The 20,508-nt window shown below is 40.3% G+C and overlaps 1 protein-coding gene across 1 annotated transcript in view; it reads left to right on the forward strand.

Annotated features, from left to right (window-relative positions):
• The window catches only part of MAST1 (microtubule associated serine/threonine kinase 1), a 53,390-nt gene that overhangs the window by 26,891 nt on the left and 5,991 nt on the right, over nt 1-20,508 (forward strand). The window contains exons 9-20 of the mRNA XM_029283737.1: nt 3,175-3,307; nt 5,282-5,343; nt 8,278-8,363; nt 9,166-9,374; nt 11,980-12,118; nt 12,214-12,346; nt 13,170-13,335; nt 13,865-13,966; nt 14,261-14,383; nt 15,522-15,631; nt 17,563-17,723; nt 18,479-18,717. Of these exons, the coding sequence (XP_029139570.1) occupies nt 3,175-3,307; nt 5,282-5,343; nt 8,278-8,363; nt 9,166-9,374; nt 11,980-12,118; nt 12,214-12,346; nt 13,170-13,335; nt 13,865-13,966; nt 14,261-14,383; nt 15,522-15,631; nt 17,563-17,723; nt 18,479-18,717 (1,663 nt within the window). The remainder of the gene's footprint in view (nt 1-3,174; nt 3,308-5,281; nt 5,344-8,277; nt 8,364-9,165; nt 9,375-11,979; nt 12,119-12,213; nt 12,347-13,169; nt 13,336-13,864; nt 13,967-14,260; nt 14,384-15,521; nt 15,632-17,562; nt 17,724-18,478; nt 18,718-20,508) is intronic.

Genomic DNA, 20,508 nt, shown 5'->3' on the forward strand with positions numbered 1-20,508 from the left:
GTTCCTCCAGGCCTTCCTGTCCTCTACCATCTTCTGGGGTCCATTTAAGCTCACGCCTACTGCTTCAGTGACTCCATCCAGCCACCTCATTCTCTGTTGTCCCCTTCTTCTATTGCCCTCAATCGTTCCCAGCATTAGGCTCTTCTCCAGTGAGTCCTTCCTTCTCATTAGGTGGCCAAAGTACTTGAGTTTCAACTTCAGGATCTGGCCTTCTAAAGAGCAGTCGGAGTTGATCTCCTTTAGGACTGACTGGTTTGATCACCTTGCAGTCCAGGGGACTCGCATGCACATTTCCAGCATCCTACAATTACGTGACTGACTTTTTTACAGACATTTGTTTGCTGATTTATGGTATTTACTTCCAATTTCTGGCACAGAATGCCCATTGGTAATGACTGCCTCATTTGCTTAACAACTGCCACACAAAATTGGGTCCAGTCATGTGATGCCTTGACATATGACTGTAATGACTTAAGACCATAATTCTGAATTCAATTATGGTCATAAGTTGAGGACCACCTGCAGTTGTTTGAGGGACCTACCATGTCTGGTTATTGCTCCTAGAGGCTCATTCATCTGGTTTGCAGGAAAGGTTTCTTCCTATCCAAATGTGGATTTTTTTTTCTTTAGAAATGAGATTGGTCTCTACTTGGTTTATTAAAGACATATTTTTATCTGGCCTTTGAATTAACTAGCAGCTGGATTAATATGGAAGATTTAGGAGATTGTTTTAAACTTTCAAGATGATTCTATTTATAAAAAAGTGGCTGTCAATTAGTGCTGGTGATAGTTGTTGAAAGACAGTATTGTCCCAAATAAAAAGACTGATGAATAAACAGCCTATTTTAAAGAAGTGGTTTTGCTGATTGCCTAAATGGGATTTTCAGCAGAGCTCTCTGTGGATAGTACACCATGCTATTCAATGATGAGTCTTTGGAATTTAATTTTTGGTGAGACTTTGGATTTTTGCCTAAGCACCAAAACTATGATCACAAGCCCTCCTCTGCAGGCAGTGAAATCCTCTTTCTGCTGGAATTAAGCTTCTTTTATAAAGTTCAGTTTATAAAAGTGGAGAACATGCAAGCACCATGTTGTTGCTTCACATACTCCTTTAAGTCTGGTATTGAAAACCAGTTCTGAGCTCAGCATGAGCAAGCTTCCACCTGGCTCAAGAATTCCTTCTATCTCCCCATCTGGGCTCTACCCTTTATCATCGGAGGGTTCAGATCATCAACCTGGCTTGTATCTGCTTAGACTAGTTTTGAAGATGCCTGTGTGTTACCCTGACAACACAGCAGCCAATCACAAAACACTTTTTCTCAGCCGGTCAGGCTGACTCTGCCTTTGTTGTCCTGTTCAGAAACATGTGAGCATCAGAAAGAGAAGAATGACGGACAAGGGCTTCTGTTTATGCCTCTCTTTTCTCCAACCTGGAATTAAGAAATACAAAGCTTGTGTTTCAAACATGGGTTTTAAAAGAATTGCGATAGGGAATAGGGTTTTATTTTAAACAAAATGAAAATGCTTAGCTGTGTTTATTTAGCTTCTCCACTTTTTTCCCTTTTCATTCAAGTCAGATTATAAATGAAGTTGTAAAGAGGCTTCTTAATTCCTCAAAGCAATCTTCTCCAATGTAATCCCTACTAGACCCATCAGTTACAAATCCAGTCAATCACAGCATGATGGCAGGATATGATGGGAGTTGTAGTCCAGCTCATCCAAAGAGGGCCAGGCTAAGCAAGACTGATATAAAGTACCACATGATAGGATAGACAGTCTTAACCATGTATTCAGTGTAAGAGGTTAACTGTCAGCTGATTAGGGAAGGGAGTCAGTATCTTGTGTCCATCAATGGCTAGGCAAAGGTTTCTGGAAATCCCACAGGCAAGGCCTTCTCCCACTGTTTCTTTTCAGCAGCCAGCATTTTGAGGAATATTCCCTCAAAAATGGACACTCCATTTAGCAATTTTGCAGACTTTCTCCATCTTGCTCACAAATCCTTGTAATTTATCTACTAGTGATTCAGTTACACAAATGTTTCAGTGGTTGAAATCAAGATCTCAGTAACCGCAACACTTTATTAACATTAAATTTCACTGATGGCCTTTAACATAAAAAGTTCATAATGATCAATAGTGGTGCGAATACATTGGCATCTCAGCTGGAATACACTTGCTGTCAAAGAATACAATCAGTGGATTCTTTAGCATTCAGCTACTATGTTCGCCAGACATTATCTACAGTACTGAAGGCAGTAACCAGTCGCTTGGTTGTGTGGCATCTGGTTGTTTAGATTCTATATAAATGTTGTGTTTTCTGAAAATGCATATCACATCAACCACTTTCTGTGGTCTGCAAAGCCCCATGTTTTCCTAGACTTCAGTTCCCAAACTGCCAATTCCCTTGCTTCATACAGATAATATGACAGCGGGAAATGCAGAGCCTGAGAACAGACAAGATAGTTATGAAAATGCAGTGCCACTGCCATCAACCGCCAAATGGACTGCAAGTAGCTTGATACATCAAAAAAGCAGGAGAAAACCTTAAGTTTTAAACTTGTGCATATGTGAACACACATACACAGACAGACAGACAGACAGACAGAACTGTATACTCTGTTGATGCTGTTCTTTATCATAATTAGGGCTGGTTAATATTTGAATAAAGTTACTTATCTATCCAAGCCTCACCCTTGATTTATCTGTTAAGTATGTTGGTGTGCATTTGCATTCCTGGATTTGGATTTATAATCAGGTTCAAGGAATACACATGAGAAATGTTGTCATGTTTGTCTACTAAGGATCTCAATATGTAACAGCTCTAGCAACTATTCCTCTTGATTCTCACTATTTTTTCTCCCCTGTGAAGGCTTCCATTTAGATTTTACTTTGAAATTGCCCAACCTAATCCACAGAATTTCACAAGCAATTCAGATAACCACCTCCACATGTAATTATCAATTAATTACATATTAATTTAGACCCTCCATCTAAAAACACTGATGGTAAAGTTAGCCTGATGAACAGAGGCTGTTTCGGACCATGGATCCTGTGAGTCCAGTTACCCAGGTCCACGTCCATCTCCCTAGCTGTGGTTCTTTTGTGGTTCCCTGAAATCAGTTCTTCTTTGTTAATCTCCATCCTAATTCCGACCTGCTCTGCATCTTATCTCTAGGAATTTAATCCTGAGGAGTTTTACCACTTGCTGGAAGCAGCTGAGGACCATGCCAAAGAGGGACATCTGGTAAAGACAGATATTCCTCGTTACATCATAAGCCAGTTGGGACTGACTCGAGACCCATTTCCAGGTAATGCAACCAAAATGATCTGCTATCCAAGTGGCCTTGTCTCTGCATATGTACCCAAGTCACAATATTTGTTAAATGTCAAGTGACCATACTTGTGTGTCATTTCTTGCATGTATTAGCATGGTCATCTCATAACTCCTTTGGATATGTGGCAATTTGTTCAAGTTAACATTACATGGATTCCACATAGCACAAATTTGTTCATTTTCTTCAATATAATTCTGTATTCTTGGGCCATTTTTGTTCCTTATGTAGCTTTGAGGGAAATCTGTCTGATGACCTATTCTACTTAGAGGATAGATTATAAATAAATGGACACAGAATTTAGTTCCGCAAAGTTAGCCAGGATAACCTGTAGGCATATTTCTAAGGTCTGAACAAAGAAGTTAAATTTATTAAGGAGCTATTAAAATTTTATTAACAAACTGAAAGGAGAAGAAGGTAAATTGTCATCTACTAGAAGTTTCTGCATTACTATTTTTTATTTGGTGATTGCTGGGATTCTTCTCAAGAATGCTGGAGTAAATAGACACTTTTTGGAGATAAACAAGAGAGAAGCTGATAATGAACCCTTGACTATTAAAAATCCCAAGCATGTACACTTCTTTTTTAAAATTTAAAATTCATATGGTCACCATCAGGGATGGTGTAAAAGGAAAATAAGCCTACCTAGTTGTAGAAGAAGTCTGGTTATGATAGGGCATTGGAATCCTTCAAGTGACAAAACAAAAAGATGCTGGATGAACAGCAAGTCTTTTCTCATCTTGACTTCAAACCTCAGTTTTCAATGTTACGGCAAACCTTACAGCATCAACTGTTCCTCCAGTGCTTCTACATAAACAAGGTGACTTAATGAAATTCAGAACCACGTTGTTGTTTTTTTCCCCTCAGTTGTAGCTAAATATACTGTATACAACATAGCCATTAAAAAATGTATGGAAAGACACTGACAAAAAATTCTCAATTTCCCTCCTTTCAGACTTTTACCAAGCCAAATAACTTTCTGATTGTTGTGTGTTGAATTGCGCTGAATTGTCTAAAAGTTGATACTCCAATCCACGATATCCAGGGTTGTGAAATTATTACAGGTGGCAGATTCCAACAGCTGGGTTATGTTGCTTGCTTCATTTGAGTAAAACTAGGAGCAAACTGTGCACAATATGAAGGATTTTTGGAATGGCTTCTGTTTTTATTTTTAGGACCTTTGGTGTAAGCATCTGGGCTCTGGATTTTATCAGACTGATGTGCAAAAGATGGGTGTTAACCCCTTTCCTTCAAGTTGACTTCTCATTCAAAACTGACCCTCCATTTCTGTTTTTCCTCTCAATGGGGGAAGCGTTGCATGGATTCATCAGGTGTGGTTGATCCTGAAACAGGATTGATCATTGTTCAAAGTTGTCTAACTAGGAATCATGATCTGCATTTACAGAGAAGTAGTAATAGAATTTGCATACAAATTCTGGAAAGTGGTAGATCAAAGGCCCCAGGTGCTAGAAGGTCTGTTGCGTGTTTCTTCATTAGGACAATGTATTTTTTTAATGCTTCAGTTTGTCAATGTACATTTTCACACTGGCAAAGTAGCATATGCTCATCTGCATCCAGTGTTAAATGTGTGCATGTATTTAAATATATCTGTATTTCTCTAAGCCGGATTTCATGAGTGCATTTATATTGCATTGTGAGTGTGAATAAAATTCCCAATGTGTGCACATCAGCATAAAGGGGCTTTTGCATACCTGTGTGTGTTGAGCTGCATGCAGATGTGCTTGCAAGTGCATGGTCGAATCTTCTGATTTGCCATTGGAGCACATGGAGCTTTCATCTATACCCATTTATACCACATGCATGTGCCTTTGTGTATATGCATGGCTCTGTGTGTGTTTAGATTTCACCCTTTCTGTGCTTTCATAAACGACAATGGGGGTTGCTAAAGCCTTGTTCCCTTTGGCTCTCCCCAAACCTTGTTATCGTCAGATGTGCTGTATGTGGAGGAGCACGATAGTGGAGGATCCAACACACCTGAGACAGAAGAGTTCGCCGAGGTCAGTATACGGGTCACCTTGGCCAACCCCATCCTAGCCAGTTTTCCTCCACACAGGGACTCCCACAGACGCACCTTTATTGCAGTTTGTTCACCATGCTGTGCAAATGCCCACTTAGAGCAAGGGGAAAGCAAGTCTGTCATTACTGCTAAGTCTCAGAAGAACACCCCATCTGTGTAAGAAGAAGACTGAGATTCAGTAAAAATGTGTGATGGTATAATACTCAAAAAGCTGTATAAACATAAATTATGGCATTTACCAGGCACCTATCATTTGCCTTTCCTTCTTCCCCATAGATGCCCATGTTCAGAAGTACCAGTCTTTGAAATTCAGGATTATATCTAAAATTGTGTACTGTTTCTACTGGCAGCAACTGGAAATAAATTAGACATCATTAGTATGGATGCTTAGGGAGGAAAAGTGTTACTGTAACTTAAATAGCAACACTACTTATGTGATCTCCAGAGTACTGTGTTGCTTTGGATAGTGATGTTGTTCAGTCACTATGTATGTATTGTATTTTTCATATGTTCATTTAATACTGTATTTAGCTTTCCAAGGTAATTTTCCCTCAATATACTTACATCTGTCCTATGTAAATCAATGTATATTAATGTATTCATATGAGAGAATCAACATAGATTGCATTTCTATGTAGTAAATCCACCTGGGTTTCGTGCATGCAATGCTCTAGAAAGATTAATTAAGAAACAATTAATATTATTTCTAAATCAGAAGCCTAATTTCAAAGAGCTGCCCAAGCTAGATTTTGCTTATGGAAGAGATTTGCACTAACTTTTCCTACTTTTTGCCCTTGGGCAACTAATAATACTGCCTATGCAGTAAATTACAATATCTCAAGCCTCCCTCAGTTTCAACAATTATTTTTACATTGGAATGAGGAGCACATGTTAACTAAAATACATGCATCTAAACCCCCCATGGACTTGTTTAATTATATTTCAAGCTCTTTGGACTCTAGCTTGGGGGATGTGTGGTTTTGAGCTGTTGAAGAATGTTTGAAATTATGTACAATGCAGTTAACAAATGCCAGCTTTGCTTGTTACAAGGAAAGACTATCTTTAATATTTTGTTCAATAAAAAGTGAAATAAATGTGCCCTTAATTTGGATTCCTACTAGTTAAGCAACTAAAAATTAAATTGATTGATCCACTGACTAAATATAGTAAAACCTGTAGCTGATTTAGGATTTTCATATCTCACATTTTAAAGTTTAAAAGTTTGGGGGAAATGCTGAAACTTAATCACTTTTGTTCAGTCATGATGAAAGCAGATCCAGGGATGGCAACCCAATTAGCCATTTAAGATGGCAGCAGTTTAAAAGAGAGGAGGGCTGCCTGCATGCAGCTGTCTAGCCCCAATTTTGTGACCTCTCCCCTAGATGGTATTTATGCAATTTTATGACTAATTTCTATCTAAAGTAGATATCCCCTCTGGATGCATTACTATATCTTTTATTTTAATGAAAATCTGAATCCTGTATCTCAGTTACGTTCCCTACAATATTTTGGGGAGAGTGGCTAAGAAATAAATAATCTAAAATAATGACCTACTGGCAAGATGTATTTTTTTATTTTTACAGTGCAGCTGAAGATGTTGGAAAGCTATTGTTGGTCCTTATGACAAACTGATTTGAGAGACTTTCTAAATTGCTCTGTCCAGTGGCAGGGCAGCAATAATTGCTAGAAATGGACGTGAAAAAAGATTGGAAGAAAAATCCACTTGTGGAAGAGAGGAGGACTATGAAAGAGAGGCGTAACAAGGGTGGCTAAGGGACAAGAGGGGGAGGCCTGGGCAAGAATGATGGCTTATGAGTGTGACTGATGGGAGAGAGAGAGAAAGGTAAGAAGGAGAAATGATCGTAGGCGGATTGGACAAGACTCAAAACAGACAGATAGAGGATAGATGAATTGTGCACGGGACCTGCACGTGTGAGGGAAAAGGAATAGGCTGAAAGTGGAAGAAAGTGGTGGATGGTCTAGGTCCTAGGATGTTAATCTTAGTTATTGGTTAGTGCAGAGGGTGCATTGTTGCTGAATCTTACTATTTCCCAGGCTGGAACTGTTTCCCTTGCTTGCTCAATCTCTCCCTTACCACAGTCTCTTAATAATTCGGTGATGGCATGTTTGTTTTGAACAGAAAAGACTGAATAGAGAGACACTGAGGGAACCTCTTCCACCTCCTCTTCCCCTTTGGAAAATCATGAAATACATGATTGTTTCAGAGGCACTAGAAAGCTAACCAGCTGCTCTTTGGAAATGGAGTTAAATTGGCAGATGGCATGAGGTTTTCAGTGTTGTTTTCAGTTTATTAAATTTGAATGGTGTATTTACTTTTGATTTTTAAATCACAGCGAATCAATTAAATCCTTAATATGCAAACATATTATAATGTAAATAAATGGAAGAAGAATACTTAGGGCTTCACAATTTTTTCTGAAGATTTGCAAAGATTAGCTCTCAACAGAAGATTAAAAGTTTACATAGAATCAGTCATGATTTTGTTCTCTATCCCTCATGCTTTGTGGTTTGCAGCCTAGAAAAGGTTCTGCGGCTTTGTTCTCAGTTTTCTGTTCTTTATTGGTGAGAATGTGATGAACATACATGTGATAGTAGCTCTTTACTGAAGAACAGAGATTCTGCCTGGATTAAAAAAAAATGCATTATTAGGACTTGAATGCTGTTGCTTAACTATGCATTTCATTGTGCACTTGACTCTTTTTAAATTTTGATATTCCTGCACTTATAAACAAAATGACTACTGTTTCTGAATGACAGAATTCAGATTCAAATGTTGAGTTAACTTGTATATAAAAAGCATCCTATAAGGTAAACCTCTGTTAGAACTGAATTCTTGTTTCTTTATGGACCATTTATGGCTTCACACTCTGAATCCTTAACATTGCAGAGTCGTGGGACTACTCCAAAGCCAAAGAAGCCACCAGGAGAAGGAGACTTTGAAACTATTAAACTTATAAGCAATGGGGCCTATGGGTGAGTGCACTAACTTAGCATCAGGCTCCTTGGATCCATCAGCTGCAGGAAAGGATCTTTGCTTCTGGGGTCAACATTATAGTTCCAAATGCTTCAAATGTTTACTTGGGCCAGTCATTCTGTTCCTACAATGATGATGTAGCTCCTCTCCACAGTTATAGCAAACTGGAGTATAAATTAGGACAATGGTTCAAAGGAGCCATAAAATAGATTATAATTTTGAAAAAAAAAGTTTAATGTTTGGATTAATTGATTAATGAATAAATAAAATAAATTTTAGCCTGGTATTGAAGAGAAGTGTAGATACCAAATAGGCCTGTTTGATGAAGACATTTCTCAAGAAGGAATTAATATCACTGGGGATATATGGACAATTGGAGGAGAACCTTTAAAGACAATGTCAATGAAGAGGTGGGTCTTTCCAAGACCTAGATCCCAAATCCAGGATAACTCTGGATTCTGACTTCCCACTGAGTAATAGGCCAAAATGATTTTTCTATCTTAAAATATGCTGTAGCAAAGTACACTAGACATATGACAACATTTAATTTTCTGTAGAAAGCATTCTGTAAATGTTAGTTTTTTTAGCCAACTAGAAAAAGGAGGTGAACTGTAATAAATATGAAGGCTTTAGCAATTTTTCTTTAAATAATATGAAAATAAAGATAGTTTACAAAAAGGTTGTGGCACACTGATTCCAAGATTTTGCATTTCCTTTTTGTGGCAGGCGAATATAGGCTTTTGGGGCCGAACCTAAAAATGCCTCTTGCTGACTGACCTCTGCTTCCTTCTTCTTTCTCAGAGCTGTGTATTTGGTGCGACATAAAGAGACCCGCCAACGTTTTGCCATGAAGAAGATTAATAAGCAGAACCTCATCCTGCGCAATCAGATCCAACAAGCCTTTGTGGAGCGTGACATTCTGACTTTTGCAGAGAACCCCTTTGTGGTCAGCATGTTCTGCTCTTTTGAAACTAAGCGGTACCTGTGCATGGTCATGGAGTATGTTGAAGGTACGCAGTCTCAGAATTTGTTCGGGTTGGTACCTGTGAGATGCAAGGTCTTTATGACAGTCTTTATCCAATATCATGCAAGAGTTATGTCATGTTAGCAGTAATCCATGGAAATCAGTTGGGTTGATATGCCCTACATACAGGTCATTTATAGCTTTATCCAAACTGGACTCCAAATACATTAGACTTCAACTTCTCTAATCTCCGATTTGGACATAGGCAGTACTGATTGCAGCATCATAGGTGAACTCAGTCTGTTTGGAAGCAGCTGATTTGAAAAGGCTGCATTAGGATGCTGAATTTTATAAAGAACATACTATGTTTAACAGCATATTATTTGTAAGAACTCCTAAAGAATATAACAAATATCTTAATAAACATAATAATGAATAGTAATGAATGTACTATTATCAGTAAATAGATTGCCTACAAGAATGATAGTTAGGAGGTGGGCATAACTTAGTACTTAAACACGTGTCTTATATAGAGTTTATGTTCATTGCCTGAAATGCTCAGGTAAGGTGAGGGAAGATTCTGCCTGCAACTCTGTAAATCAGCTGTTCCATTTGGGTAGACGCTCTTGAGCTAGCTTACCTAACGTATTGACGTAATACAATTTTCCAGATTGGAAATTATGGCCATTGCAGTTGTCCCCTTCCAGATATGTACCTCTTTAAGTTGTTCAGAGCTATCTGAGGGTTATGGTCGAATGTCCTGTTGAAACTCTTTGATCATGTGATACAACCTCTCAAAGAAGATGAAAAGACTCAGTTCTGACTTTGCAGAGTCAGACCTTGTGGCAAAAACGATATAGTTCATAACATCTCGCAGGCTTTACTAGGAGAAGGTTGAAAAATAGCCAGAAGGAAAATATCTGGGTAAATGAGAATCTGGGGGATTTCAAGCCAGTTAGGTTAATGTAAATCACAGATAAATTGCTGGAAAACATGGTTACCAATCTAATTGTCAAGTATATAGGATAGGTTTTCCCGAAGAAGAATTAACATGGCTGGAGAATATTAGCAAACATGTTGTAGAACTTATCAAGTAGATGTCAGTGCTGCTAACATCGGATGTTCTTGCTTTGACAACAGATGAAAATGCAGCCATTTTCTCTATGCTTTTAGAATTAGTTGGGGCTGGGAAGGGGGATTGGAATGAGAGTTCAGTTAGTCATAATAATAATAATAACTCTGCCCTGGGAATCCAAGGACAAACTGGGTCCAGAGCTGATAACATTTTGGCGGGCTGGAAAGCTGGGAAGAAAGCCCGTGCTTCAAGCTAATTGGTGAATGTGATTTATGACTGTTTATTGGGGGTGGGAATTGTACTTTGTTACTTTGTATCCAGGGGAGGGGAATTTAGTTTTTGGATTCAACTATCTAGTGCCGATACTTTGTTTCCCAAATAAAAGATTCTTTAAGGAAAACAATGCCTCAAAGTTCTTTTGAAGGGTTTCATCTGTCAGAATCATGACAGTAGATACCACTTACTTGGACTTTCGGATAACTTTTGATAAAGATTCCTGAGCAAATTGAACAATTATGGGGTAAAAGGTGAATCCACGTAAGGCTTAGTAACTGGCTGAAAGAAAGAAAAAAGTAGAGTTTGTGTAGCCAGTGCATCTGTATTTGGGATTGGTGCTTTTAATTTGTTCATAAATTAGGTGATGAAAGCAAAGTGGCAAGTTTGCTAATAATGTTGGATTATTTAAGTTGGCAAATTAGGAAAAGGAACAATGGAAAAAGCAGAATATAAGCAAATATAAAATTATGCCTGCTGGTTATAAAAGCTCCCATTTCAATAATGGGGACTGAGTTGGGTTTGCATAACCTATAAGTAGTAGCTAATAATACAGATCTCCACATAGGTTGTTGATAAATTATGAGTTTTGTTCCACAAAATAAAGTATGGATGTTAACCATAATAGCTTAAAAAGCCTATTCAAGTGTGCAAGGCCTAATATGGCATAGACCTAAGCTACCTGGAGGCCACCTACTCCCATGCAATTGGTTCTATATTTTTGGTGGGACATTTTTTTCAGGCCTTGCCTCCAAAATGTTCACAACTGATAGCCAAGCCAGCTTTTTCTATGGCAAGGCAACTGTAGTTGAGGTTGTTTATTAAATTACATTTTAATAGGGTTCACAACTTCTATTTTGAGTTTTGATGCTCTTGACAGTGGACTTTTTGCCACCCTGAAACATACAGGGATGGATAACACATAAATTTGTAAAATGTTACAATTTTTTTTTAGGTAGGAAGGAAGGTAAATTTGTTGATAGGTTGTAATTGGTCAAATTCATGGAGAATAAGGCTAACAGCATCTACTTACCATATTGCTATGAGCCCAGAATTTTGACTTACCATAATAATAAACCAGTATGCATCAATAATTGAGAATTCCCCCCCCCCCAAATTCTGGCTTAGCAAGCCTTCTGACCTACACTGTTATCTCCCATTTTTAGTTTTTGTTTGTGGGTTTCCTATAAGTCTCCAGAATTCTTGAGACTGCAAGTTTCGGTCAAAGAACTGGAGAGAGTCATAGTCTAAATAGAACAACATCCTAGCCATCTTCCTAACCATTTCACCTTTCTCCTAGCAGGTGGGGATTGTGCAACATTGTTGAAGAATATTGGGGCTCTGCCTGTAGAAATGGCCCGCATGTACTTTGCTGAGACTGTCTTGGCCCTGGAGTACCTGCATAACTATGGCATCGTCCATCGTGACCTCAAGCCTGACAAGTATGAAGTTAAAAGACAAGGCATGTCTTTAGTTGTATTTAGGAAGTGGCTGTGGTTGGTTCTCTCTGATGTTTATCCCTCTGCTTTCTCCACAGCCTACTTATCACTTCCATGGGACACATCAAGTTGACAGACTTTGGTCTTTCCAAGATGGGGCTGATGAGCCTTACCACAAACCTGTACGAAGGTCATATTGAGAAGGATGCCAGGGAGTTTCTAGATAAACAGGTGGAACCTTGATTAAATCTATTTGTAAAGGGGTGCTGCACATATATTAAATGTGAAAAAGGCAGATATTCAAAAAGCTAAAGCTGTCAGAAAAAATGCATGAGAATAGTGATGCATTATTTTATTATTGATTTATTTGATTTTTATCCCATTGTTAGTAGTAACTCAAGATGGCAAATATACCTAATATTCCTTTCTCCTCCTGCTTTCTCCACAACAACAATCCTGCAAGGTGGGTTGGTCTGAAAGAGAATGACTGGCCCAAAGTCACCCAGGTGGCTTTGATACCTAAGATGGGGCTAGAACTCACAGTCTCCTGGTTTTTAGGCCATGCTGAATCAATGAATATATCTATAAATCTAGTAGATTTTCCATTCTGGATTTTTTTATTCCAGCTCTGAGGTTATGTACTTTCAACTGAAATACAGTAATGGAAAAAAGTTATAAAGTATTACACAGTCCTTATGCCATTTGAATGAGGTCTAGGGGGACAAAATACAAGATAATACAAAATGATATTACAACTGACAGCTATCTTTTTCATTTTTTAATATCTGTTGGGAATTTTAAATCAAACTATTTGGCACACTGACTTTTTAATGGTCAAAGAAAGTCTTTGTTTACTGCTTCATGTTAACAGATCGGTGCCTCTATACTTAGAAAAAAAACACAATCTCAAATTGTGTTATATGTAAGAGAGAAAGTTATAGTGCTTCCCATATTTAATTGAACCAATTAACACTATGCACTGCAAATTTTGAGATACCTGGCACTCGGTGGATCAGTATTTCTGACAGCTGAATAAAAACAAGTATCTTAACAGGTGTGTGGAACCCCCGAATACATTGCCCCTGAGGTGATCCTTCGCCAAGGTTACGGGAAGCCAGTGGACTGGTGGGCCATGGGCATCATCCTCTATGAATTCCTGGTGGGCTGTGTGCCATTCTTCGGAGACACTCCCGAAGAGCTCTTTGGCCAGGTCATCACTGGTACGTAGGGGCAAGTGTTGCTTCTCTTAGGGGCTCATTGGTTACTTGCTTTAGAACTTGTTCCAAGCGTGCAGCATCCAGCATACATGCTTGGCTGGTGAAAAGTTAAACAGGGTCAGTGCTGGTGAGTACTTGGAACGGGAGACCAGGCAATCCTTAGGTGGATTTTAAACTAAACTGACAAGTCAAAAAAGGGAAAAAGTAGAGGACTTTACTTTTGCTCAGAAGACAACGTGGGCATTTCCACGAAGCCGCAGGTTCTTCTCAAAGGAGGCTTTTCCTTTAGATATGAAATGGGGGAAGTGAAAAAGCATCATGAAATTGTGAGTGAAGCATTGTGTAGAACCAATGTTTGAGATGCAGCTCCTGCTGTCGTATAAACATAAATTACATCATGTGTTGCAGCTTTGGTAGGAGGAGCTATTTTTATAATCCCCCCCGCCTTATTTTGGAGCCTCTTTGACCTGATCTGCTTTCCCAAGCGCCACTGTTGGATTGCAACAGCCTGTCTTTATTTCCTTGCTTTCAGATGACATCTTGTGGCCAGAAGGAGAGGAGGCGCTCCCCTCAGATGCTCAGCATCTGATCTCTTGCCTCCTGCAAACCAATCCTCTTCTCCGCCTGGGAGCAGGTAAGGTCAGACGAGAGAGCGAATGAGCTGTGGGTACAGCCTTCCCACTCATAAGGAGAGTGGTTGTTTTCTTCCCTCTGAAATTTTACCGCCTTGAGCATTAAAGGGTTGACTAGCTATGGCCATAGCAAGCATTCCCAGTTCCCCATCCTTTCTCTCCATAAACTATCTCTGGCAGCAGGATCCAGATTTCTTAGCTAAGCACTACGGTAACTGCTCGGCTCATTCTTTAGCATGATTTTTGGTCTTGTCCAGTAGAGGGCAGCAAAACCTTGTTTTCCTTCTTTTACGTAGGTGGCGCCTATGAAGTGAAACAGCATGCATTTTTCAAAGAACTAGATTGGAATGGGCTTCTGAGGCAGAAAGCAGAGTTCATCCCTCATCTGGAATCTGAGGAAGACACCAGCTATTTTGACAGCAAGTGTTAACCTTCTCTCCCTCCCTCAACCTGAATATTTTGGTTAATAGTTTGAACGCGGCTGAAGACAGTTAACCAGCTATCCCTGACCATATACCTTTGAATCAGGATCACTCGCCTTGCTTTTATAGAAAGAACCCCCAGATTTTTGTGATTTTGTTTCCTCTCTTGATACAGTAGCAGCTATGAATGAACAATATTCATAAGGACCACAACAAGCGGGGGGTGGGGGGAAGGCTATGCAGCTTAGTGGAAGGATTCTTGTTTGCCAAGCAGAATAGCTGCCTAATGTTTCCAGGAAAGACTGGATAATGGTGTTTCTTCACCTTGGCAACATTACGATGTCTGGGCTTCAACTCTCAGAATCCCCAACCAATAGTCCTTGACTTACAACCACAACTGAGTCCAGAATTTTACTCATAGGTCATTGCAATCATAAGGTGAGTTGCTACATGACCGAACTCCATTTTACGACCATTTTTACAATGATCATTAAATGAATCACGTGGTCACAAAGCCAAATTGGCTTATCCAATAGGCAGTTTTTGTCAGAAAGCAGCAATAAAAGATCACAAAACATGATCGTACGACTGGTCATAAATGTGAGCCATTGCCAAGTGCCTGAAATGTGATCCCACGATCACGGGAATAGTGCAGCAGTTGTAATTTTTTTTTTTGAGTCTGTTGTAACTTTGTACAGTTGTTAAGCAACTGTTCAAGTCAAGGACTACTTGTAAAAGTTGTTAATTTTGAAATATTCTTTCCTAGATGGCAACTGGCAGTCAGTGACAGTGCTGAGTCAAGGTTCTGGCACTGTGAAAAGACATTGCCTCTATTCCTGAATTTTTTTTAAAGAATATCTATTTACTTCTCTGTCTGATATTTGATGCTGACTGTCTTGTGAAAACAAGATCTCTGAAATTCTGACAGGAGAAATATTACTTTTATTATTCTTGTAGTTCAGTCGGTTATGAGCCATTAAAAGGGAACTGTTTCTAGACACATGAGTACAGAGATTTTGTTTACCTAAGGCCACTTAAGTAGTGGGCACAGGAAAGCAAAATTATTGGGCTAAGTCCAAGACATTACCCTACCTGGGTTTCTGTGAGCTTCATGAGCTCTTCTTTCTCATTTTAGCCCGCTCTGATCGTTACCACCACATTAATTCCTATGATGACGAAGATACGACTGAAGATGAACCAGTGGAGATTCGCCAGTTTTCATCTTGTTCTCCCAGATTCAGCAAGGTAAAGCCCTTACTTTCTGCAATTCTTCCTGAGGGCCACTTTGGTGTTGACAATGAAGGATTAGGACAAAAAATCCAGGAGGCCCTGACTCCCTTAGGCATGAAAACTGACTGGGTGAATTTTAGGCCAGTCCACCCCCCTCTTCCAATCAGATCTGACTATTGTGGAGAAAATAAGAGGGCATACATTATGCTCCCTCCTCTTATTTTCTCCACAATAGTCGGATCTGATTGGGGGGGGGGGGGGACTGGCTAAAATTCACCCAGTCAGTTGTACAAAATAAAAATGGGCTTAAAATCTAATAATAAATAAGTTTGATTTGTAACATCTTTGCGCCAATGCTATAGAGTACATATAAAGAGCAGGGATGGGCATTTTGTCACCCATCCAATCATTTAGAGCAGGTGTCCCCAACCTCTGGGCTATGGCCCACTACTGGGTTGTGGCCTATTTGGAATTGGGCCATGTGAGTGGCTGGCTGGAGCATGTGCACAACTCAACACAGATGAGCAGCGGGTCAGCAGGCACTTGTGTGTGTCAGTCTGCCAGTCGTGCAAGTCAAGCTGCACACCTGCGCATTGGCCCGCCACTTGCACAAGGGCTATGTGCACACGCGCGGGGGCACACGTTGGCTTACCGCTCACGCGGCCCAATTCCCCTCTCCCCCTTCCCCAACCGGGCCACCAAGCCACTAAGTTTGGGGACTGCTGGTTTACAGCACAACTTGGAGAGTGCCAGATTCATAGCATCACTGAATTAGAAAAAGGGTTAGGGCAACCAAAATTTTCTATTTGCTTTGTAAGAACGATGGGATGTGTGAACAGGTTACAAACAGTTCCCAGTAAATCCAAACCAGTAACTATAGTTAGTGGCTTCCAATAAAGCCAAGATAGGGAAGCCAATTTTGAGCCACAATACCTTAGATTCATATCTTGGTTTAGTCACCTGCATTTTAATTTTATTTATTAATTTTTTATTATATTTGCATAGCCACCCATCTCACAAGACCATATTTTCTGTTTTTAAAGTGCATATTTATTTATTTTAAAATTAATAATACCTCAAAATCTGAAGTCAAGATTGATTCATCTATACATCCAGTGCTAAAATGTGCAGACACTTGAATAATTCTGTGAAATGCTTGATGCTTCTGCTGCTTTTATTATTAGCCTGCCCTGTCCAAAAGATTATACAAGGTTGAAATGAAAACAGATTATGTCTGAAATTTACATGATGAATGTGTAGATTTTTTATGTTGCAATGTTAAAAGAGGGCTGAGGAAGCATGGATTGGGGATAGTTGTCCCACAATCCTATGTAAGTTGCCGTGTGTCTGTGTTTTCCTACCTCCACGTTTGCTGAGGTAATCTGTGTCTGAGGGGAGACCAGTTTTAGGAGATGGGGAGGGGAGCTTAATTTCTCTGGCCCTGCCCAATTCTATGTCAGGTCTCTCCAACCCCTGGTCTGTGGACCTGTACTGGTCTGCAGCCTGTTGGGAATTGGGCCGCACAAGTGGTGAGTGACCCTATGAAGCCTCATTTGTGCATGCGCAGGATCTAGGTTGCACATGCGAAACCATCCCCTCCCACTGCTGCTGCTGCTGCCTCCACCACCACCGCCGCCGGTCCATTGAGCCAGAAAGGTTGGGGGCCGCTGCTCTACATGACTTCTTACTGGGATTTTTCTTCCTCCTTGATAGGTGGAAAAAGTAGTTTGGATTAGACTGGAAAGTGGCAGAATTGGCCAACAGGAGGGTGTGAAGGCCCATCATTATTTCTTGTGTTGGGGAGACGGTTTTTATTCCTATCTTGGGAATGGAGTTGAATTTGAATAGGATTGTGACTGGATTGTATCATATATTTTCCACTAATATTTCTGATTAGATTGGTTCAGCCCATCTCTTTCCTCTTCTTCTTCGTCCCATTGCTCCAGGTGTACAGCAGTATGGAGCACCTCTCCCAGCATGAGCAAAAGACTCCAAGCGAGACCAGAGCAGCGAGCAGCAAGCACAAGGACGACAGACTTAGCAAACGGGAAAGCCTTGGCAGCTTCACACTTCGGGACAAGAACTGGCGCACCAGCTCTCCAGAAATGTGAGTCTCACCTGGGCTGTTCTGCAGTGACTGTCCCTCTCCCAGGCCAGGAGGATTATATTTAGGGACCGGCTGGGGAGACAGAAGATTTGAGGGGCTCCTTGGGAAGACTGGTGAGCTGCTGTTGCTACTCAGCCACAAGGGATGGCAGGTCTCTTTCTGAGTGTTCACATCCTTGATGATATGGCAGTGGAAACTAACACTTTTGGCACTGAGAAAATGGATCATAATATCTAGCATAATCAGCAGCAGCTTGGTTTATATGTGTGTGTAAGAGAGGTGCGAAAAGTGTTGCTTTTCATTTGTACATGTTTTCTTATTTCAAAAAAAATTGATTGGAAAGTAAAAGGAACACAGTCAAAATGTGTTTTGACTAATAGAAATCGAAACTATCTGTCCCAGTAAAACCTAGATGTTTTTTCAAGAAGAAAAATAATGTTAAAATGTAATAAATATTACATTTGTTTATTAAGAGAGAAGGTCATTTTAAAAGATCTTGTTTATTCACACAGTATTAATTCTGAAGATGCAAAGCAGCCAAAAAGAAGGAGGAGGAGGAGGAGAGTTCATGGACTCAGTTTGAGCCTCATTGATTACAATTTGTTATCACTGACTAAGGCAGAACCAAATTAAGATTCAGTGAACCAGCCCTGATGAAACTTGTGGACTTCAGTTAACCCTGCCAGAATTTTTCATAACAAGCTTTGGCCCAAACGTATCCAGGCTAAGCCAGTTTGCTCACTTCTGTCCTACAGGAAGCAACTCTCAGCCTCCGAGTCATCCTACACTGAGAGTGATTCGAGTCCCCCACTGGGAGCCCGCCGGCGTTTCTCAGCACTGATGGACACCAACCGTTTTGCTGTGCCACTGGAAAGTGACAATGAGATACCTGGCAAGGGACCACCGAAGGTCCCTGCAGAAAATGGGTCTGTAGGACCCACCCCTCAGTCTGAAGGCAAGGAGACCAAGGAGGGGGCAGGAGATGTTGCACAGTGTCCAGCTCCTGTGGAGACTGAGGCAGGTGAGTACAGACTATGGCAAGGTAGGTAGCCGTTTGCAAAAAACCGTGACTTTGATAGGCTAAGAAAAGTAGCCACAGTCAAAGGTTTCCTACATTTGTTGCAGGATCTCTGCATTTGGCTTAAACCAGTTTTTGGTCCATCGTCATTCTTTTCACCTCTTTTTTCTAGGCCACAAATCCCTCTCCCTTCCAATCTCTAGGGAGGAGTAGCATTCTTGGTCAAAGTGATCTCATTTCCCTGGAAGTACTGGATAGCACAGCACCTGGATAGTGTAGCTTGAGTCACCTTTGACTGTTTCCAAGCCCTCGGGTTTCATTTCAGTATTTACCTGAAACGTCTATTCAGAGTCTGGTAATCTTTCCAGTAGATACTACAACCTGAACGCCCAGATGCCAGCAGGTGTGGGGATTCAACGATTTCTTCCCCAGCATAGGCATCTGTTTGGAGGAAAGAGTAATTTTCCAAAATGCCTGCTGCAGGTTTGGCTTGAGAAAATGCATATTTTTGCCCTGCCTCCCACTCCCTGGTAGCACAGCTGTTGCAAGAAGTGCATGTTCAAGCAATGTTATCAGAATAGTGGCAATGGATATTAAATTTGGCCTGTTATTGTGATGCCTAAGGCAGGAAATGTGCTCACATGCACAAATACACCCAGAGATGGAAGATTTTGAATGCTCTAAGACCATTGCTTCACTTTACTTTTGAGAGGGATGGCTTAATTGGATAATGCCTTCAAACTTTAGTGGCACCGAGTGACACAACTGTTCCTTTTATAATTGCATCTTTATGTATGTATGAAAGCTTTCATGCTGCCTTACTTCTGCAGAAGTAAGAGAGTGCCCTCTTCATATTAGCAGCCCTAAAAAGACAGTGTCCTTTCCTTACAACAATGCTCCTACACCCATTTTATTTTATTTTATCCCAGTTGTGTTTATTTCCCTTTAGCAGATTATGTATTTGTGATTTAGTTTTAGGGACTTGTACCCTTCCCAAACCATTTTATTTTCAGTATAATGGCATTTATTTTGCACAGTTGAGTTTTATATCATAAACAAAAGGTTGGAACTACATGTTATCATCAAGTGCTGCTAAGAAAGGTATGTCTTAATGTGGAAAAGAGAACTAGGAGACATGCTTAGTAAGAAACTCTGCACAGTACAAGCTCTGCCTCCTGTCTGAACACGAAGTCTGCTCCCCATTGTGCTTGGCTTTTGATTCCTCACCTGGTTCCTCTACACTACAGCAATAGACTGCTGAATTGTAAGTGTTTGGTGCCTCCAAACATTACTGTTCTGAATTTGGAAATCCCTGAAGGGTAGGTTGCAAGCTGGGATTTCCCAACCTATTAAACTCCAGCTCTGCTTTACGAATGCCCTGAGAACCGATATAGAGATGGTTCTGATCTTAGTGGAACAGAGCCAGTTGCAAGGCACAAACCTCTTCATAAGATCCTTGGTGATTTTATGGAGTCCCAAGCGGAATAAACAGGACCCATTCCATCCCTTTGCATGCTATCTAAGAGGCCAGCGAAAAAGGCAAGGTTTCTAAGAGTTTAGCAGCCCAAGAATCTAACTGCACAGCTTGGACTCTGTGGCAACCTAGCTTGTGCAACAGCCCCTTCTTTCAGACCACGAGACTGTACTGCTCATGAAGAGCATTCTTGGGAGTTAAGCAATAGCAATACCAAGGCAAGCATGTTTCAAAGTTTAAAGGGTCAGCAGCCATCATTTGTCATTCCTTTTCATAACACTCCTATTAGTATG

The sequence above is a fragment of the Protobothrops mucrosquamatus genome, unplaced genomic scaffold (assembly GCF_001527695.2).
Source record: "Protobothrops mucrosquamatus isolate PMUCROS unplaced genomic scaffold, P.Mucros_1.0 scaffold205, whole genome shotgun sequence".
NCBI classification, from domain to species: Eukaryota; Metazoa; Chordata; class Lepidosauria; order Squamata; family Viperidae; genus Protobothrops; species Protobothrops mucrosquamatus.